The 20,327-nt window shown below is 50.8% G+C and overlaps 1 protein-coding gene across 6 annotated transcripts in view; it reads right to left on the bottom strand.

The window, feature by feature from the left end:
* The window catches only part of TSHZ3 (teashirt zinc finger homeobox 3), a 111,625-nt gene that overhangs the window by 24,882 nt on the left and 66,416 nt on the right, over positions 1 to 20,327 (bottom strand). For 5 of the 6 annotated variants that reach the window (XM_032323993.1, XM_032323992.1, XM_032323994.1 and 2 more), the window contains one exon: positions 14,598 to 19,572. In XM_032323993.1, coding sequence (XP_032179884.1) covers positions 16,364 to 19,572 — 3,209 coding nt within the window. In that variant the 3' untranslated portion in view covers positions 14,598 to 16,363. Of the gene's footprint in view, positions 1 to 1,123; positions 2,510 to 9,421; positions 9,685 to 11,365; positions 11,488 to 14,597; positions 19,573 to 20,327 lie in introns of those variants that run through there. The other variant, XR_004281133.1, reaches the window with a different exon arrangement.

The raw sequence follows: 20,327 nt of genomic DNA, 5'->3' as shown, positions 1-20,327 counted from the left end.
CCAGTCGGGTGGGTGTCCTCTGCGAGTCCCTGCGGAACTGGGCTCCCTGCCCCGTCCCACCTCCGGCATCTATCCCAAGACCCACGGCCTCCTTTACACACAGTCTTCCGTGTAAAGTCACGGCAGTATTCAAAAGGTTAAAGCAGAGTGAACTGTTAATTTTAATGCTTTCTCTAAGCTTCAGTTTTAATAAGCGAAAATGATGTTCTTATTTGCAGTAAAGTGGTGTTATAAAATTCTGTCTGTCAAGCTCATTTTAAAACCATGGAAATAAATGATCTGACAAAATCAGGCTATTAGACAAGTGAGGAAGAGTGATTTCCATAAAAGTAGAGGAGCTGTTCCTTAATTTCACACTTGGTAGTCTTTTGGGTCGACTAAATTTTTAAATAAGTGATAAAATTATATTAGCGCAATTGCATTTTTATAGATTTTTTTGGTCATTGTACTCTTTTTCAATCCCTTTATTTTAACTCAAACTGTTCTGCTGAAAGGTTAGTCTCAACTTACGTTAGCTCGTAACAGTCTGCCCACACGCCCACACGCTGTCCTGGAGGGGTCTGGTAGGGGCACGCCGCACAGGGTTGGAAATGGCCACTCTCTGCCAGACACATGGGGCTGTGGCCTCCGGGCCCATAAGAGGGCAAGGTGGACGCTGAGGGTACCTGCCAGGGTTGGAAGCATGCCTGCCTCTGGCTTCTGAGCTCGCTAGGTATTTGCTCAGAATAAGGAAGAAAACCAAGAGACCATGTTCTCCAGAAACCCTCATTCTTACAACTCAGAATGCTGGGTGGGGACAAGACTGGTCAGTGTTTGTGCAAGAAGCTGGGAACTTAAACAGGGGGAGAGATGGAAGCTCATCTGTGATCGTTCATGTGTCCCCTACCAAGTCCATCAGAACCCTCAAATCATCAGATAGCCAGAGCCGGGCTCAGTGTGGTATCTCAGGCCTTGGGAGAGCCCTCAGGCGAGCCCCAGAACTCAGGTCTCCTGTGGGACTGAAACAGCCCGTCAGACAGATTGGGTCCGGTTAGGGGAGAAGAGGGGACAACTCTCTGATCTGATTTCTAGTGATCAGAACAGCAAGGAAGGTATGAGTCTTTGGCATATCGTCTGTCCTGACCTTCACTCATTTCCCAGTTGCTGTGTTGAGATCAGACTTTGGTCCCCAGCAGACTCAGGCTCTCCAGGCTCTGCATCCTCTGAGTGGCAGCGCTCGGGGGGGGGCGGGCGGCGCTGGGGTCCCCTGCTCTTTGCCCCTGTCACCGTGCCCAATTCTGAGACTCAGCCAGCCAGTAACTCATGCTCAGCACCTGCACCATCCTGGGTTCCTCTCTTGTCTTCCTGAGGCTGAGCCCGCCTCCGTCATAGTCACACTCACCAGCCTGTCCACATCTGGTTCATTGTTTGCAATGGCTTCTCTTGGACATCAACTCTGCACAGGTAGTCAGAGGACCCTACATAAAGGTCCAGCCATTGGCTGGCCCCTCCACCTCTGTGGGAAGGTCTGCATTTAGGATCTGTGGCCGTACAGGAAGCCCAGAGCTCAGTCACCCTCCCTGCACATGCTGTTCTCCGGGCATCCCAGGGCTGCAGTTTGTTAAAAAAAAAAAAAAAAAAAAAAAAAAAAAAGTGCATTCCTTTCCAGGTAGCCCTTCCTCCAGAAGGAAAATGAGCCTCTCTCTCATTAGAGAACCCGCGTTTGCTGAGCCTCTCCTGGGGGCCAGCCACCATGCTGGGTGAGAACAGAGAACCCCCTGGCTATTTTTTGCTGTGAGGGGTGTGGCACTCACCTGGGAAACACAGCTCTTAGAACAAAGGGGCGTCCAGCTCCCTTTTGTTGCTGAACCCCAGGTGTCTGACAAAGGGAAAAGCTGGCTGTGAGAGCCCTCCCCCACCACCGCCCTGCTGCCACCCAAGAGACAGTGAGCTGGGGAATCCATTCACTCCATGCATTTTTTTCATTAATTAAGCAACTGGTGCTTTCTGTGTGCCCAGCACTGTGCCAGCACCAATAACACCAATAACAGAAGGCTCAATAACAGAAGGCTTATTTCCCACGCAGGGAGGTGGAGAGAATGCCTGTTTTCACCCAGAGGGCTTTCCAGGCTGGATGCTTGGCCCAGGGGAAAAAGAAGCAGCCTGGGAACTTAGGGCCTCTCTGTGCCTCAATCTCCCCATCTGTGCAATGATGCTCAAAGGCATGCAAGGACTTCCCCAGCCCTGGCACTGTATGGTGGGGGATGGAGGAAGCGGGTGGACTGTGCAGGCTGTCACGAAGTGGCCAGAAGTGCAAACCCTCCGCCAGCCACCGAACATCTGTCTGACATTCAAGAGAGCATCTTCTGAGCACAAAAGTCAAGCTTGCCTTCTCCACGGAGTCTCTGAGAGCCAATGTCGTCGGAGCGCAGGGGAATGGTTAAGTCAGAAGTATTTCCTGGGAAAGAGGAGGAAGTGCCGGCGAGGCACAGCCTGCAGGGTGGCCGTGGAGGGGCAGGGCTGTCTCTCCCTAGGAAGGAAGAAAGAAGAAGTCCAAATTAGTCATGTTGTATTACTTCTTTTTATGGCAATGCTCTGAAAGTCTGCAAATGTCAGCATGTTAATTTACTGTCACTCAGTGATATTATTTCATCCTTTCAAAAATGTGTTTCTTGCATTTTCAGTAGCATACTCCAAGTGTTCTCCATCTCAAAGTTTCTATAGATAGTGCGACTACTTTCACTCTGACCGGTGCCAAAATGTAGAAATTCATCGCTGGCTGTAGCCACATATATGTTACGAGTGGAGTCGGGGACTCGGGTTTCCTGCTTGCCGAGCCCGGGGGAGAGGTCTGATTTTTCTCTCTGTTCTCCTTCTACAACCCCTCGTCCTCCTAAAACGCTCTGGGGTTTCTCTCTCAAGGAACGCGCCGAGATAAATCGAATAGAGAGAAATTTTAAGGACTCAGGCATGGCTGGGTTTGTATATTGAAGCCTGAGCCCTCCCCGTCTCCAGACGCAGCCCACCCCCACCCGGCTGCTTCTCCTATGGTGGCAAACTTATTTCAAAAATTCTGATGAAACACTTGGTAAATTTTGTTATTCTGTGATGATAATAAATCATTATAGCCTTAAACACTTCTCTAGCTTGGAGCCTCAGCCACAAATTATCTTGTCATTCTGACCAAAACATTCTCCAAAAAAGCTTGACAAGTGCTAAAACCCAGAACATGAAACCATGTGTTGTTGTGAAAGCAAGATTCAGAAATGTCAATTAATTAGATTAAGAGGCTACTTTTAGCTTTACTCGTGTTGCCAAATAACCCTTAAAATACGCATAGCAGTGGAAATCTACCTCCGCGGTACAGTACTTCTGTGCCGAAGGAAGACAATGGATCGGACTAATGGACGAAATTATTGTATCTGTCAGCCTGCTCGAGAGAATGATCTAGAAGCAAATGTCTTGCTTCTTTTTCCACAATGTGGCTTCCCAAGCTGGGTAAATCCTGCCATTTATGAATTCAAGTAGTTCCCTGCACCCCGCCCCTCTGAAATCGTCTACAGATCTAGAAGGAAAAGTCAAGCCTTTTTTGTACGCCTTTACTAAGAAGATGGATTTTTAATGTCTTTCTGTGCTTTTTTTTTTTTTTTAATTTGCATTTGCATTTTGAAGTTCACTTTGTAAAAAAAAAAAATATCGTGGTGAAATTATTTAAATGTTTTTTTATCCCTGTTTCTTGAAAATCTTATCTTTAAATAATCTATATCCTCCATTTTATTTATGCCATAAACTGTTCCTATATTTTAATGGTCTGTTTGCTTTAAAAGGGGTTGTTGGTTTTAATAGCTCAGTTACTATCTTTGTAAACTAAACTCCTTCTGACGAAATTCGAGCAGATCATCTCTGCCTGTGTGTGGAAGGCACATTCCAACCCCTGAAAAGGAAATTTAAGCCAAATAAATGTTCTGCCCAAATTAAAATACATAAAATGAATAGTTAAGTTGGACAAGAGCTGATGGACGGAGCAGTTGGGACATGTGGGTGTTGGGAGAGCTGGCTGCCAGGCAGGGCCTCAGGAGAGAAAACCCAAATGAAATTAATTTCCCGACCCCCTCTGTCCACTCCTCGGGGCTAATTGATTGCAGTGTTGGCATGATGTCTTTCTTGGGCGAGCAAACGGGGCAGGACGGCTGGCATTGGGAAGGGTGATGTGAGGTCGTTCCCTGCGGGGACCTTGGGGGCGGTGGGTTGTAGCCCCTATGCCAGCCTTGGCTCAGCGCCTTCTCCACCCCCATCAGTCCTCCTGGGGGAGCGGGGACAGGGGCTGAAAATTCACCTCCACGTTCTCACGACAGTTGTGCCCACCTTGATTCTATTATAATCCATGTGGATTCTGCCACTAACTTTATGACAGGGCATTTCTGTGGAGGAAGGACACATCTGCTCACGCAAAGAAATGGCGGGGGCGGGTGGGGAGGGCAGGATGGAAGATGCCTGAAGCTGAGAGAGCAGCCCCTCCTCTCCTGGCACGCACAACCTCGCCGCCCACTGCCCACCGCTAGCCCCAGCAGAGAGCGCGAGGAGCCAGAAAGGCACAAGGGCCAGCAGCTCTCTCTCCGAGCTCTGTCCCCGGCCGGAGGGGGCTGGTCAAGGCAAGGGGTGCCCTGGCCGGGGTGGGTGGGACTTCCTGTGGGCGGGACTTCCTGTGCGGAGCCATTTCCGGCAAGATGTCACCGGTGCGGTCCAGGCGGCGGGCGGCGGGGCTCTGCGGCGGCTCGCCAGGTTCCCGCGTCTCATGGTTCCTGCGGGTCCCCCCACTCGTTGTACTTCCCTCCCCTCTCAGCCAATCTCACTGTTCCTAGCCAGCAATGAGGCAATTAATGAGCTGTACAGAAGCCTTAAGTTATCTCTGGAACTAGATGGGTAATAAACACATAAATAAGTAAATAATTAAATAACTAAATAAAATAAAACGGATGAGTGAGGCATCCAGGGCTCCAGTCTCCCTGGAATAAGTAGCACAGGGTAGTGGAAACAGCCAACGGGGAGAGGGACGCCTGAGCTCTAGAGGCCGCTCCGGGGCTGACATGGAGGGTTATCTTGGCCCAGTCCCCCTGCCCCATCGGGAGCCCTCCCATGGGGCCGAATAGCCCCCCCCCCCCAGGTTAATGCCTGCAGCAGAGCAGGGGCCAGATGGGAAATGGGTGTTAGAAGTGGCCAGGTGGCAGGTGCTGTCCGTACTTCCTGAGCCCCTCCTCTGTAACCGCCAAGGGCTTCCTACTGCAAGACCCTGGTCTCTAACCTGGGGGGAGCACAGTCTTCCATGTTCGGGGAGCAGTGCTCAGGCAGGTTCCCACCGGAGTGGAGAATCCCCATCTGCCTGACCCTGAGATGGGACCAGGGCGGGGACTCATCTTGCCACAGTCCTGCACAGCTTTCCAGCAGGCTCAAGTCCCTTTGACCCTGGGGGCAGCCTGCAACTTGGTGTACCTGGAACTGTCTTCCTCTCCTTTCCTGTCTCACCACTCCCTGCCCTTCCCCCGCTGGCTTCCACCTGCGCTTTCTGGAATCACCTGTCAAAGGAACAGCCTCCACTTCCTGAGGATCCTTGCCGATAAGACAGAAGGTGGGGCGGGGTGGGGGGCCACCTGAGAGCTGATGCTCCTGCTGAAATGGGCAGCCACGTGCTGTCACGGAGGAATGTGGCCTCTAGAGATCTGTCTGAAATCTCCCGATTTTCAAAAGTTGGCAACCGATTAAAGTTAGTTTTGTTTGGTGCTTTAAGTGTGGCTGACACCAAGCAATTGGCAGGTCATACTCAGTCCGTAGGCTACGTCTGACAACCCATACCTGCTAAACATTCCGTGTTCAGTTCAGGTGCCAGAGAGTCCAGCTTTCTAGAACTTACTTTCTAGTAAATTCTGGCCCACAGCCATATCAGGGTCTAGGAAGTGCAACAGAAAGGACCAGTGGCCTTTGGGCAAGGAAGCCCACCCTCTCTGCAGGGTTCTAGGCCTCTAGCTGTATCTTAAGAGAGCAGCCCAGAGCTTCCCAAGGTCAGCGGTGTCCACAGACACTTCTGGCCCAAGGAAGAGGAGATGCTGCCCACTCTATCCCGTACCTGCCACCAGGAGAAGCTGCTCCTGGGGGCCAGTGGAAATCCCATAGCTTGTCTTCTCACCAGGCTTATCCCTACAGCCCCCTAGAAAATTGAGATTCTTTATTTAGAGGAGCCCCCTCCCAAGGAAGCCCACGAGCTCATCACCCCCTTGGCAAAGCTGAGGCTCTAGGTACTACTCCAGATACAAAGAGAAACATCTACCAACCTGTACACAGAGCCATCTGTATCCCAGATTTGAACCCTAGGTGTACAGCTTGAACCTGACCTTGAAACAGAGGAAGTACTGCTGCTTTGGGCCTGGAACCAAGTTGAGATGAACTTGTGACCCCACCCCTGCTGAGCAGAATCACAGCTGTTGTCCAGGAAGGACCCAATCCTGGCCACCCAGGGTGCTGCTTCCCACTATGGTGACAGGAAACTCCTTCCCCTTAAGTTTGCAGATCAGGACCTATGAGTAGGACATACATTGAGGGGAGAACTGCCCAAGCATGAAGCCGAGAAGGGCGGGGCATGGGGGATAGAGAGAGGTAGAAAGAGAGAGGGAGAGAGAGAAAGGGAGGGAGACAGAGAGGGAAAGAGAGGGAGAGAGAGAAAGAGAGAGAGAAACAGAGACAGAGAGGGAGAGAGAGGAGAGGGTGAGACAGAAATAGAGACAGACGGAGAGAGAAACAGAGATAGAGACAGTGAGGGACAGATTCCTGGATATCACTTAAGCCCCGATGTCCAGCAGGAGCTGACATCACTATGCCCGGACTTCATGTACCTGGGCCAAACTTCCTTTCTTCACTTGAGATCCTGAGCCAATTCTTGCCGACAGCATCTCAGTGAGCCCTCCTGACCCCCAGGCCTGGAAAGGAAGGGGCAGCCCAAGAGTTGTAAATTCCGGAAGGCAACAAGAGGGAGCCGAGTGTGCTAACTGAGAGCCACCGCCAAGGTCCATGTGTGGACTTCAGGGAGCCCACGGACCTATTAAGCCAAAGAAGAGATGTGCCCTTTCTATTTTGCAAGCCCTACAAGAACAAGAAACTGTGGAAGAATCCTAGAAAGACCCCGCCCCCCATGTGAGAAACCCTGGAATGGATAAAGAAAACATCTATGGGCACAGCTTAATTTCAGGTGATTCAATGGGAGCATCTCAGGAGGTGACACAGGCTAAGGCCATCTCCAGGTGCAGCCAGAGAAGGCAGCCAAGCCACCAGCCTTCCAACAGTTTCTGACAAAGAGGGGCCGTGGCCACCTGCGCCCTCCTCTCCCTGTCATCTCTAATCTTATCCGACCCTCAAGGTCCAGCTCAGGCCTGCCTCGTCAAACACAGGCTCCCTGCCAGGAGACCTCAAGTTTCAGGGACCGAGCCTTGTGATTCCACTTTGTTTGCTGCCCAGCCTCAGTCTTACTACGACGTCTGACATTTATTTGTCACTACCATTTTGTTTCCTTTCTCCAGCTGGGCTCCAAACTCACTCAAGTCCAGCACGGGTCTTAGGCGTTTTTCCCTCATTCCTGATGCTGGCCACCAAGGTGGACAGGTTACGCTCTGGTCACCTGGGGAGGTGAAGGCTCAGCACCCCCCCCCCGGGAATTGTGCAGGGTCCCAGAGTCCTTATCGGTGCCCCCACCTCATGCCTCAGGCACACAGAAACGCCTCAGACCTTCTTTCAAGAACAGTGGGTCCCCATGTTTAGGAAAACGAACCCCAACTACCAAACAGGTCGTAGTTCCAAAGTCCCCTACACAGACTGGGTAGTTAGGACTCTCGGAAAGTCTGGACACCCTCTGCCATCTGCTCCAGAGCCTGCAGTGAGCCCTTGCCCCAGGCCCCGTGTCCTTCCCCTGCTCCACTCTGTCCTAGTCCTGTCTCTCCCTGGTGGAGAGACAGGGGCTGGCTTTCCAGTGAGCGCCTCACATCTCCGCCTTTGAGTCTGATTTAGGGGAAGGGGTCCGTCTCTTCTACAGCCATGAGAGGACCCCCCTAGCCCCCAACCCCTGGATCAGACTCCTGCAAGGGTGGGGCTGGAGGGGGGGTCTAGAGAGCAGAGAAAGCAACGCAGACCCCCAAACACATTCTTGTCTGTGATCATTTTTCCTGGGTTACGTGCTGCCTTGTTGATCACGTGAATATTGACAACCTCTGAGAAGGCTATAATAAGAAGCTGGAGAAAGCCATTGAAGGCAGGTTCCGTCTGTTTGATAGTCAACCTTCGAGGAGTGCAGAGACGGCAGGGAAGGGGCTGCTTTCATAGGCTCCCGTTCCTCCCTTCCCCACCCCTCAGGCCTGGGTCCAGCCCCCTGGCTTAGTACTCCCCACCCCACCCACCCTGGGGAGAATCTGGGGTGTTGGGCAGCCCATGATGAAGCTGTAGGCCCATGAGTCTGGAGACCCAGTCCCTGACTGAAACGTACCGGCCCCAGGTCAAACTCTTTCCAGAACCATGGCCCCTTTGGAGGTGAGGGATTGAGTGGGGAGGAAGTGGGTGGCTGGCTTTAGGCTCAGCCTGCATTTCTAGTGCTTCTGCAAACAGGAGTCTGGCTGACCTTCCTGGTAGCGACAGTGGGCCAGGGGAAGGCGACACCTACACATGGTTCCCACAGCCACTCCAGCTGGCCTCCCTCTCCAGATGCTGGGAGCGAAAACAACGTGAGAGAAGGCCTTTATTTCTTTGGGGGTGTCCAAACAGGAGGATGCCCTCTTAGCTGGGGGCTTCCAGCCACATCCCAGCAACGGCATCTCTTCACCACGGAGAGGGGACAGCCGCCGGGATCGCGGCAGGACCGGCACAGCACCTCGGGTCTGGGGCTGGGGGGCCTTCTCCTGGGCGGCCCAGGGCTGCGGGTGGGCAGGGCTGAACGAGGACTGCATCACATGCGTCCCGGGCCCAGGCTCAGCAGCACCGCCTGCTCGCAGGTCTGCGCACCAGCAGGAAAGCCTTCCTGCTCTCCCCCGCCCTAGCCACATCGACTTCTTTCTGAGGGCTGTCACTGCAGCCCTTCAAACCCATTTGACTGGGTTGGAGCACATCACACTGTCACCAACTCAGTTTTCATTAGGCGGCTGCTTCTCTGTTAGCCTAGCCAAGCAGAAGAACTCAAACACATGCACAAATTAAATCGACATCCAAACTCCACCAATATACAAAGCAATTTAAATGATATTCATTAGAGCGATGACAAGCCCTGATGAGGCTTTCAGGAGCCGGGTCCTTCAGCTTTTGCCGACTCGGTTTCATGGTCACTGAGGCGGAACTCCCGCGACTGTACCTCCATTTTTTTTTTTTTATTTTTTTTTTTTTAGCTAAGAAAATGACTCCTTCCTGACACACCTACCTCGTTCTCTCTCTTCTCTCTCTCTCTCTGCCTCTCTTCCTCCTCGCTTCATCGCCGCCCGAGTGTGGCCGGCCCTGGCTCCCGGACGCAGGTATGGCCCTGAACCAGGGTTGCCGCATAAAGGAGAAAAGCAGCCAGTCTGACTTCTTTTTTCCATAAATGCTCCAATTAAAACAGATTTCAGTTTCTCGTAATTTCATTTCACTTGGCCTGGGAGATCTCTAACTCACAATTATGACGGTCATAAATGTGTCCCTGGAATCCTGCGGTGGGAAAAGAAAAAAAAAAAAGTAATGGAAGTGAGATGTTGAAACGCAATAATTTTTAAAACATAAACCGCTCCCCCCCTCCAAATTTAAAAAAGTCTTTTCTGAAGTCCTATTTCTATATTTTCATTTTTAAAGAGAGAGAAGGACGGACCCCTTGCCCACCCCCACTGCTGCTACCTGGGGCTGCATCAGGGGACTCACCGTCCTCAGGTGTGGGGGTTAGGAGCCACGCCAGCCTTCCAGCCATTTCTCAGTCTCCAAGCCCCAGAGAAGGATTCAAGTCCAGTTGGGCAAAGAGAGCAGCGCAAGAACTGCGGGATTATTCGCCAGCTAAGGGCAGAGCAAGGTCACGGCCACATCCATCAGATATCTGGGCTTTGGAGTTCACAGCCCAGATAATATCCACAGCAGGTGGAATGATCAGCAACTTCATACACTGATGCGTGCACTTCTGTTTATAATTTTATGCTCAAGGTTAATTATATGTGTCCTTGGCTTTGATCAGAGATATTTAGCACATGAGAATGTTGCCTGCGCCCATATTGGCAAAGGAAGGATTCTTAGAAATACCCAGGACTGGAAGCACACTTTTGTCTTCAAGCCCTGAGCTCTTTCTTACTTGGGAAAAACAGCACAGTCCGGAGGAACTTTCTGGGAGGACGGGGGCATTCTGTATCTGGGCTGCCCCCCAAAGTGTAACCACTAGCCATGTGTGACTACTGAGTGCTTGGAATGTGCCAGGTATGACTGAAGAACTTAGCTTTTCATTGTAATCAACTTGAATTTTGAGGAGTCATATGTGGCTGGTGGCCACCGTATTTCACAGCACGGGTTAGACAGTAAATAACAGTGTATCTTAATTTCTGAGTAGCTAATTGTGGACGTTAATCTCTGGAAAGAGGTCACCTTGCTTATCACCATTATCATCAGGAATGATTTATTAGGAATATATTAGTACATGACATGACATGAAGGTGGTGGAGAAGCAGTTCTTCTGATCTTCCATCCTTGGGATTTAATTTTGAAAACACCTGGCTCTTTGGACTAGAGATAGGGCCCTGACCCCCAAATGCTGAGCCTCAGGAAGCCGCCAACTTTGCTCTAGATCATTCCCCATGTCCAAAGTTGTGGTCTAACTGAGTCACCATTGGTCTGTCCAGACATCACAGACCGTCAGGCCACTGACCGACAATCTGTCACATTCATTATCTTGGCTGCACAGGGAACAACGTCCCAGATCAAAGGTGCTTTGGGATGTCCTTGGAACTGGGTTGGCTTGCCTTTTAAACTGTCCTGGGGGATGGGGGAGGGTGCTCCTGGCAAGTCCTCGGGGAGAGAAAAATGGTGCCTCTGAGACCAGCAGCATCTGCCTCTGGCTTGGAGAAACCCAATGGAGTGCAGGGAAAATCAAGCACGTCCCTGGAAACAAAACCCTGTGTTGGACCGCTACTCTGCACTAACATGGGGAGTTCAGCCCTGGGCTGCCCAGCGCCGCCACACCACGCAGGCGAAGGTGGGCTTTGTTAGAAAGGAGCTTTTCTTCTCAGAAGCTTTATGTTGAGAAACAGAGCTGAAGCCTTCCCCAAAGGAGTGAGACTGTTCCCGAAGCTAACTATAGCATGTTTTGCAAAGGCCAGCACACTCTGGAATTGCGTGGGCACACAGGCATGAGTACCTTTTCCGAGGCTCCCGAGGTCAGCTGCAGGCTGAAAGGCATCGACTGGGAAGGGGGTCCCACGGGAAGTGCATTTTCAGGTTTCCTTTTGCCAAAGATTACACGTGCTTACTAATAAATCCCTAGGGAGAAAAAAGGTTAGTGTTTCTATTACCAAAAGAATAACTATCTGGCAGAGTAAAAATGGTAATTTCTCCATTAGCTAAAAGGATAATGGCTATTATTTTAAAGTTAAAGTATTTATTATTAAAGAGTGGCGCTGGGGTTTGTGTGTTTTCCTTTTTATGATTGCTTCCTATAATACAAAGTGTATTGTTTTTGTGCTAAATAGTCAACAGAATAAAATGCCATTGCAATTTTCCAATTTCAAAAGAACTTCACAGATGAATTTAAAAAAATAAAATCATTTATTTTTTTTTCTTTCTTATTCGATGACTTAGAAATCTCTGGAGATAACAGTTTTAACAGCGGATTTGCGAAAGGCAACCTTGCTTCCCATCAGCTCCTGTCCTGTCCACCGTCGGGGTTCTTCTGCTCTCAAGAAAGCACTCAGCTCTCCTCAGCATTGGGACCTCTTTCCTTTCTAGTATTTCTTTGGTCACCAGACCTCGTGGCATGGTCGGTGGTCAGGGGTTGGGGGTAGGGAAGTCGACCTAGCTGGAATGGTCTGAACTTGGGAAAAGGAATCTTTCCAGGTTGGGAGAGGCCACAGCCCTGAATTCTGCTGCAGAGGCTCACACTTTCACCTGAGCAGAACACCCTGGGGAGAGACATCTCTTTGGTGGCTATCAATATACATATTTTTTTTTCTTTTCTCTTTGCAGAATGAAAATAGAACGGAGATGCCAGGGAGATCTGGGTCCTCATCATAACCAACCCTCTCTAACTATGTACGATTTGGGTTAATTATAGAATTCTTGCTGCCTAAAACTTAAAGATACATCACTGATATTTTTGCTAAATGTTGACTGCAGCGAATAGCTAAGATGTGGCATATTGATTTCTTGTTGTGAAGTGAGCTGTTCAAGCTCCATTTAAGATTTTCATCTTGCATGTAGCCCTGAGCACATCATAGCACCATAAATTAGTTAAATTGCACATTTATCACAAATGTTATTTTAAGATACTGTGTAAATGTGATGGCTGGAAGATATACAGTAGGACCGCAACAAGCCTGGGCTTGGGCGGGGTGAGGTCGGGGTCACCAACACACCTGTGATTAAAACCTCCCTCACTTGGCACCTCCTCCTCCCAGGGCCTGTCTAAAGACCTGACTGGGAGGCCCCATCCCTTTCCTACTCACATTCTCCACCAGCCCCAAATGCAGGAGAATCGGCGCACAACTATGGGAGATTCCGCATCCCCCTTTAGTTCTGCCCGTTTTCTCTCCAAGCAATCGGGGTCATTCTGGGCTGGGAATGGAAGGCTCTCCCGGCAGTGGCCCTCTCTCCGGCCAGGAGAGGGTGCGGTGGGTGGTCTCCGGAGTAAATGGCCCTACAGTTCCAAATGGGGTGAGGCCCTAGCCAGTCCTTGCCCACCTCCTCCCAGGATGCACGGTCTGGGGGACTGTCACGAGGCCAAATTACGTTGGTGCTCACAACTAGGGCCCTCAGCTCCCTGACTGACCGTGCTTCCTCCCGAGGCAACACTGACTTCTGGGACCTGTTCCCGCGAGCATCCTTTCCCGGTGCCGGGCTCCAAGTGCCAAATGGGCGAGATCACCCGGTGCCCACCTTGGCTCTAAACCCTCACTTCCACACTCAAAGTGAAAAGTCCTGAAGATAATCCTGGGGTGGGGTGAGGACGAGATGGGCAGAGTGGAGGGTTCTTCTCCCAAACTCTAAAGTGGGGGGAGGGGCAGGCACGCTCCCTTGCACAAATCCTATCTCCCTTCAAGCCACATGGGCCTGGTGGTGATGGAAGTGTTGTCAGTTTAATCTGTTAGACGCAGGACTTTGGATTCTAATAAACCGATGCTATATTTAACCTGTGAAAAATTCAAGAGTGGAAATCTGGGCTCCAGGATGTGAAGACGCGGGAGGCACGGGAGGGAGGGTGCTGTCCCCTGAGCCCGGTTCCAGGGGGCGCCGGTCCCCTGGAGGAATACACTGCGTGCCATAGACCTTCCAGGTAGAGGCCCACGGGGCACACCGCTACTCAGAGCGGGACCAGGGCGGAGAAGTTGATGGGAAGGAGCCAGGCCCGCTGCCCAGAAGGGAAAGCCCGCGGCGCCCCGCCCACAGGCGCAGCCCAATCGTAAGGCTCCATCACCAGCGAGAGCAGAGCCAGCCCGGTGCTCCCGATTTGCCAAAAACCCGTCTGAAACTCTAGTGAGGTTCTCTCTAAAAACCCGCAGAGACACGGATTGCCGAGAGAAAGTAGAGCAGACAGAAATTTTGGACTCATCTTGACAAAAGGGGTGGGGATGAACCGGAAGAAACGTAGGCGTGTTGCCGAACATCTCTGAAAGGGTTTAATTTGAATTTTTAATAAAAGAGTATTTTTTTTTTTTTAAGTTGAGGTGTTTTATGTATTACATGGATGTAATACATCTCTCATTTGTATAATTCTAGGTTAGGAGCTCCGATTTCGTATAACTGCAGGAGTAGTTTGAATGGAGTAATAAAGGTATTTTACAATTTTACATGATGTTCCCAGCGTTTTGTTGGCATGATTTGCCGAGGCTAATAAAAGCTTGTGATTATCATATAAATGCTCTCCCCACTCCTCCCGTGTGTGGGTTCAGTCCCTTCCCCTCCATACCGCCACCCTGCACCTTGCTATCTGGGCACGGCAGAGAGAGGGCTCTGGTCCCAGAGCCCACCTTCCCAGCGTGGCTCTGTTTCCTGCAACATGAAAAGCCCAAGTCCACAGGAAGGAACCACCCTGCCCTGAGTCTGAATCTTCCCCACACCTGCCTCCTACAGGGCTCGGGGCCCTGACGCCTCCCACGCACTTGCAGAAGGGAGACCGAACCCCCAGACCCCCACGAGGGTCACCAGGGGCGACCCTCAAAGCTCTGCTTCCTAATCGTTCCTTTGAGGAGAGAAGCTAACCTCACGCGAATGTCTTCCTCTCTTTAGCGTTCTTTTCTCAGGGAAAATTCTGTCCACGCAGCCTCTGAGAAAGAGGGCTCCCTGCTCTCCAAACGCCAAAGTTCACTAAAACTCCCCTGATTTACGGGCAGCTTCCGACTGCCAGCACCTGGCAGACACAGCAACCGACTCAGTCATAAACAGATCGCATACAATTTAATTTTAATGTGCTCGTTAGCCGTAGCACATTTCAGACAGAATTGTGAACGCAACACAAAATTATAGCAAAAAGACAATTTTAATGCTGCCGTAGAAAAAAGGGTTATATGAAGAGTCACATAATGGTGGTTCATTGTCAACAACAAAACAGGGCACAGAGTGTGTTACAGTGTCTGTGCTGCTTACATGCCAATATTTTATACATAGGTTCTCGTATGGTGTCAGCTGTCAGTTACTTCTGCAAATTAACTGCCAAAAATGGAGAAGAACAGAATCACTTGGAGAGCCGGTAACCACGGGTTACCTTTCATAAGCCTAAAGATAAAACTGCAGTGTGGGATCTTGGGAGAATAATTAGGAAGAACAAAACAGAAAGTTACCAATCGGAAGGAAAAGGCATCCTACAATATGGAAGAGCCACCGAGAGGGCTTATAAATTAGTGGAAGAGGTTGTGTCACAGAATGCCTCGTGACTTTTAAGCAAAGTATTACAGTACAAACATTTTAAAGGCTTTATCAATGCTTCGGAGATACAGTACAACTTCTTTTTGTTGCTGTTCCTCTTTTTTTTTCTTTTCTCTTTTCAGATAGACTTAACCCTTTGAGCACTGAGTTTATTTTGCGCATTCTTTGACTTCTAATAAATACCTTTAAAAATCATGTGCAAAATAGTTATGATGCCCGCCACGGATGTCGTTTCCTGCCTCGTGTATTCAGACTGCTCAAAACAAATGATAATATGATGCTAATAAATATGTATAATTTAAACATGAACCTATCAATATAGATGTACTGTATAGCAAAACAAACAATCATACTTTGCTTTCAGATAATGTTTCTGTATACTTTATAAATGCTATCTGTGGTATCTTCTGTATAATTTACAATGTTTGCATGTAAAAACAAACAAACAAACAAAAAAAAACCCCATAGACCTTTAAAAACCTAAAAAAAAAAAAAAAAACAAAAAAAAACCAAAAAAAAAAAAAAAAATAAATAAAGAAAGAAAAAAGAAAAAAAAAATATACACTATACATAGGCACGGCTTATGCCCGGAGCATAGCAGGTACATAAAACACTGTTGCTATAAATGCAGGAAAAAAAGGTCATTTAAACCACAATCACATTTTCCATAAGAGAGTCTGAAATCTATACAATATATACATCTATGTTTCAATGTGAAAATAATATTCTTTTAAATTTCAAGGCGTGTTATACCCCTGCAGACCTGCATAAAGGGAGGTTCATATTATTAATTTTAACTAAGCTGGTAAGGAGTTTAAAAAACAGAGCTTCATACATTATTATTATTTCATTTTATTTTTTAACCAAATTAATGCAAAAGTGCTTCAAAGTACTCAGAGGGCTAAAGATGAAAGGGTGAGAAACGCCGGCACACTCGCGCCGCGTGGAAGAAGTGTGCCCGATTTCGTTATAAATGCTTAATTAAACTGTCTGTTAATGCATGCAGCTTGAAGCATCAGAGGATGCTCACAACTCAATCCCATTTACACAAAGTTCCAAACACTTACCACTGCGTTTTAACCTTCATATTTTACCAGTAACAACAGCTGATTATGCACCTCTATTAAACACTGTACAGTTATACAAAACAGTCCAGCCCAGAGTGATTCTCCGCAGTTAAAATAAGAACATGTGCCAAGAACAAGACAGAGGGGCCTTAAGGTGCCTGCAACCGTTCTCCCTCAAAGCAAATTACAGTCATCCTCCTCGAAAGCAAACGCTACTGCTTCTCTAGCTCGGAAACGTACAGAAGGTGGTCTTCTGGGGACTTCCCGTGCGTTTTGCTAAGGTGAAGTTTAACCGCGTGCTTGCTCGCAAAGGTCCGATTGCAAAGTTTGCACTGGTAGGAGGTCCCCAGGTCCTCCTCGGGGGAGGACGTCACCAACTTTTCCGAGGGCGACTTGGTCTGTGCTATCTGATTATTAATCTGTTCGGTGGACAGTTTAGACAAGTCCCGGAGCCGGAAGCCCAGGTGTGACTCGAGGTGACTGATGTACGTGGAAGGAGTCCTGATCTGCGACGCACAGTCGTTACAGAAGAACACGGGGTGGCCAGTGTCCAAGTTTTTGAGGAACTTTGTCCCACCTGTCCTTCGCAGCTGGTATTTCACGTTGGCCAGCCAGTGGCTGATGGTGGTCATGGACAGCCCGGTGAACCTCGAGATGTGCATTCGCTCCTGCGGGCTCAGGTCTGACATGATGTACTTGCCCTCGGACGTCTGCCGGAGGCTGGCTGCGAACTGGGCCTGGAGGATCAGCAGGTGCTGCGGGTTCCAGTTTGACTGGCGGCCCTTCCTCTTCTGGGCGGGCGTCGCCTCCTCGGCCTCCTCCAGCGTGGCCCCGTCAATGTCAGACTTCTCGGAGATGCTGGAAGGAGTGGAGGACTTTGACGTGTGGCTCTCTGTCAAGTTCTTCAGCATATCGGATATATCTGACAAGGCATTCTCGCGTAGCGGCGAGTTTGACATGAATGATACGACGGCAGATGTCTTTGCCGTTGTCACCGTGGATGAGGAGGTTGCCGGGGACGTGGACGTGGGTGACAAAAGCACTGAACCCAAAGAGCAGCCCTTGTCACTCTTCCCTTTCGTCAAGTCTATGGGCTGGTCGTTGTTGACGTGGTAGAAATAGCGGTCGAGGTGGTCCGCCTTCTTGGACTGGAGGGGCGGCGGGGTGGCCACGGCCGCCTTCTCGGCCAGGCTATTGCTCATCTTGAAAAGCATGCTCATGGGGTCGAGGGCGGGCAGGGAGGGCTTGGCGGCCTTGCCCAGGTGGATGTTCATGACCGACTGGAGGGCACTCAGGGGGTTCACGAAAGGCTGCTCGGGCGGGTGGTCAGTGATGATGGCCGTGCTGCTGCTCAGGCCGCTGCTCATGGCCTTCACCAGCTCCTTGCCATTCTCCACCGGCTCGGCCGGGGGGCTCCCCTCCTTGCACCCGTCCCGCTGAGGGCTGGGGCTGCCCTCCTGGCTCTTAAAGCCGCCGTCGCTGGATGCCTCCATCTTGATAGGCTCACTGACGTCGCTGCTGCACGGGGACGGGGTGGCCCGCTTCGGCGGAGACAGCTTACCCTCCGGCTCCTTCAGCTTCTCCTCCACTTTGGCAACTTTCTCCGTGACTTTCTTCACCAGCTCCTCCATGGCGTGAAAGTTGGTCTTGGGCATGGGTGAGGTCTGGCTGCTGGGCGGGGAGACCAGGGTCTGGTTTTTCGTGGGAGACACGATCTCGCTGTTGCCAAACATGGGTTTCAGGGGCGCGCTCTTCCCCGAGGAGCCCAGGGACAGCTTCATCATGTTGGGGAGCTGGTAGGCGGCGTGGATGCTGGGGTAGCCCCCCCAGCTGGGGGTGCCGTTCTGGGCCTTGTTGATGGCGGACGTCACGGTGTTTTCCAGGGACTTGAGGATATCCAGTCCCCCCTTGGGGCTCTCCTCGAGGTCGTTCTCCGTCAAGTAGTGGTACTTGGAGGAGATGTCGTACTTCTCCTCTTCCTCGCAGGGCTTCTCCTTCTCCTTGGGCTTCTCGTCGGCGGCCGCCTTCTCCTTGTCGACCTCCTTCTTGACCTCCACGCTCAGCTTCGGGGAGACGCTCGCGGGGGTGTTGGTGGGGGACGTGAAGGTGGTGGCGGCCAGGGGCACGGATTGCACCTTCTCGTCCAGCAGGGTGGTGATGGTGGGCGTGACGGGCGTCTCCATGATGGGCTTGCCTTTCTTCATGGCCGAGTTCGTGACCTTGATGAAGTGGCCGGTGACCATCATGTGGGCGGTGAGCTCCTGCAGCGTGTCGTGGGAGCTGCCGCACTCCATGCACTTCAGGATCTGGGACTTGCGGGCTTCAAAGTGCCAGGCGTAGCTGGCCCCATTCTGGTGGCCGTACCGGTTATTTGGCGTGATGTAGGGGTTGGAGTTCTTCTGAAGCACGTCGTTGGTATCCGCCATCGCCGCCTTGGGGGTCCCGCCCGTGGAGTCCGGGGAGCTGGGCAGCTCCAGCTCCAGCGAAGCTTTCTTCCGCGCGGCGGGGATGATTTTGGCTGCGACGGGCGTGACGGGTTCCTTCAGAGGCACTTTTTGGTAGTGTTTTGTTTTGATCATGTGGACACTCAGGTCCTGCAGGGACTCGAACGAGTGGCCGCAGTACATGCACTTCAGCACCTTCTGGGCGTCCTCCTTGCCCTCCATCTCCAGCAGCGAGCGCTTGCGGGGCTTGGACCAGCGCTTGGGGTTGTTGTTGTCCGTCTCGTGGTTGTCATCGCGGTAGTGCCCGGTCTCGTTCATGTGCACCGTGAGCTCCACCAGCGTGTCGTAGGCGGCGCTGCAGTCTTTGCAGCGGAACTTGCTGGCGCCCGTGAAGATGGAGCCGTAGAGCTTGCTGCTCTGCCGGTAGAGCTGCACGGTGCTGAAGAGGCTGGGCTCGGGCAGCACGCGGCTCTGGGACACCTGCTGCAGCGTCTTGGCCATGGCACTCTGGTGCCAGTCGAAGCTCCCGCTGCCGCAGCTGCTGCTGCTACTGCTGCTGCTGCTGCTGCTGCCACCGTTGTTTTTCTCGGACGAGGGCTGGTGCAGGTTGAGGTGCAGGTTGGACCAGTACGAGTTGGACAGGAAGTTATTGTACACGGCCTTCATCTGCTCCAGGCTGTCCGACACGGTCGTGTCCTCCAGGGGGACGGCCGCCTCCTTGGTCTCCTCCTCGTTCTTGATGGAGCCGCTCTCGAAGTCGGCCATGCGGTCGCTGGTCTCGCTGATGTGCGACTCGCTGTCCATCTCGTGGCTGGAAAACTCAGCCGCCGGGGAGTTCTGGTAACTGGGGCAGGCCTTGCTGAGCTCCTTCTCGGGGCACATGTACTTGGCCGAGGGCTCCCCATCTACCGTGCTCTCCTCGGGGTCTAGGTCCTCTTCCACTAGGGCGGCGGCCTTTAGCTCCTCGGAAACATAGGCTGCCGCGATAGCAGGTGCGAAGGCGGGGCGGGCAGGACAGACGGACAGGACCCAGACGGGGACGAGGAGGGAGAGAAAGGAAGGAAGGAAGGAAGGAAGGAAGAAAAAAAAAAAGCGTTAGTAAGGGCTGAGCTTACCTAGAATATTTTCTCAACTCTCAGGAAAACACAGCAAAGCGGAGGACGGGCCCATGGATTTGGAAAAATTAAATAGTTAAAACGGGGTGTTTCTTTGGAGCAAAGGAAAAAAAAAAAGTCTGCTCTTCAAACATAATTTGCCACCTTATTCTTCTCAAGGGGCAACAGCTTGAAATTAAAACTAAATTTGAAATTAATGAAGCACATTCTGGAGGTGGCATTCATTTCTAAAGTAATAAATTACTTGTATCAACCTCAGAGACAGCAGTTCCTGTCTGTCAATTAATATGTCTTATGCTTCTCCTACCCCTAATGCATTTCTTAACAGACAGATTCACAATTTAAATTAAGCAAGCATTTTTTACTCATTACATTTTTGAGGCTCAATCTTTAATAAATATAAAGTACGAAAACATCAATAAAATTTTTACGAAGTAAAAAGAAAGTACATCAATTGCAATAAATTAAAAACAAGGTTTTGTGCGGTTTTTTTTTTCTTTCTTTCTTCCTTTCTTCCTTTCTTCTGGAAACGCAGCTCTTGAAAAAGCTTACGGTAAGTTTTGCTACCAGGGGCTAGGCACTGGTTTGTTCCCGACGGGACAGGAGACCCCGACCCA

This window comes from Mustela erminea, chromosome 19 (genome assembly GCF_009829155.1).
Source record: "Mustela erminea isolate mMusErm1 chromosome 19, mMusErm1.Pri, whole genome shotgun sequence".
In the NCBI taxonomy this organism is placed as follows: Eukaryota; Metazoa; Chordata; class Mammalia; order Carnivora; family Mustelidae; genus Mustela; species Mustela erminea.
The sequence above is the reverse complement of the archived record's forward strand: the minus strand, read 5'-3'. Positions and strand labels throughout refer to the sequence as shown.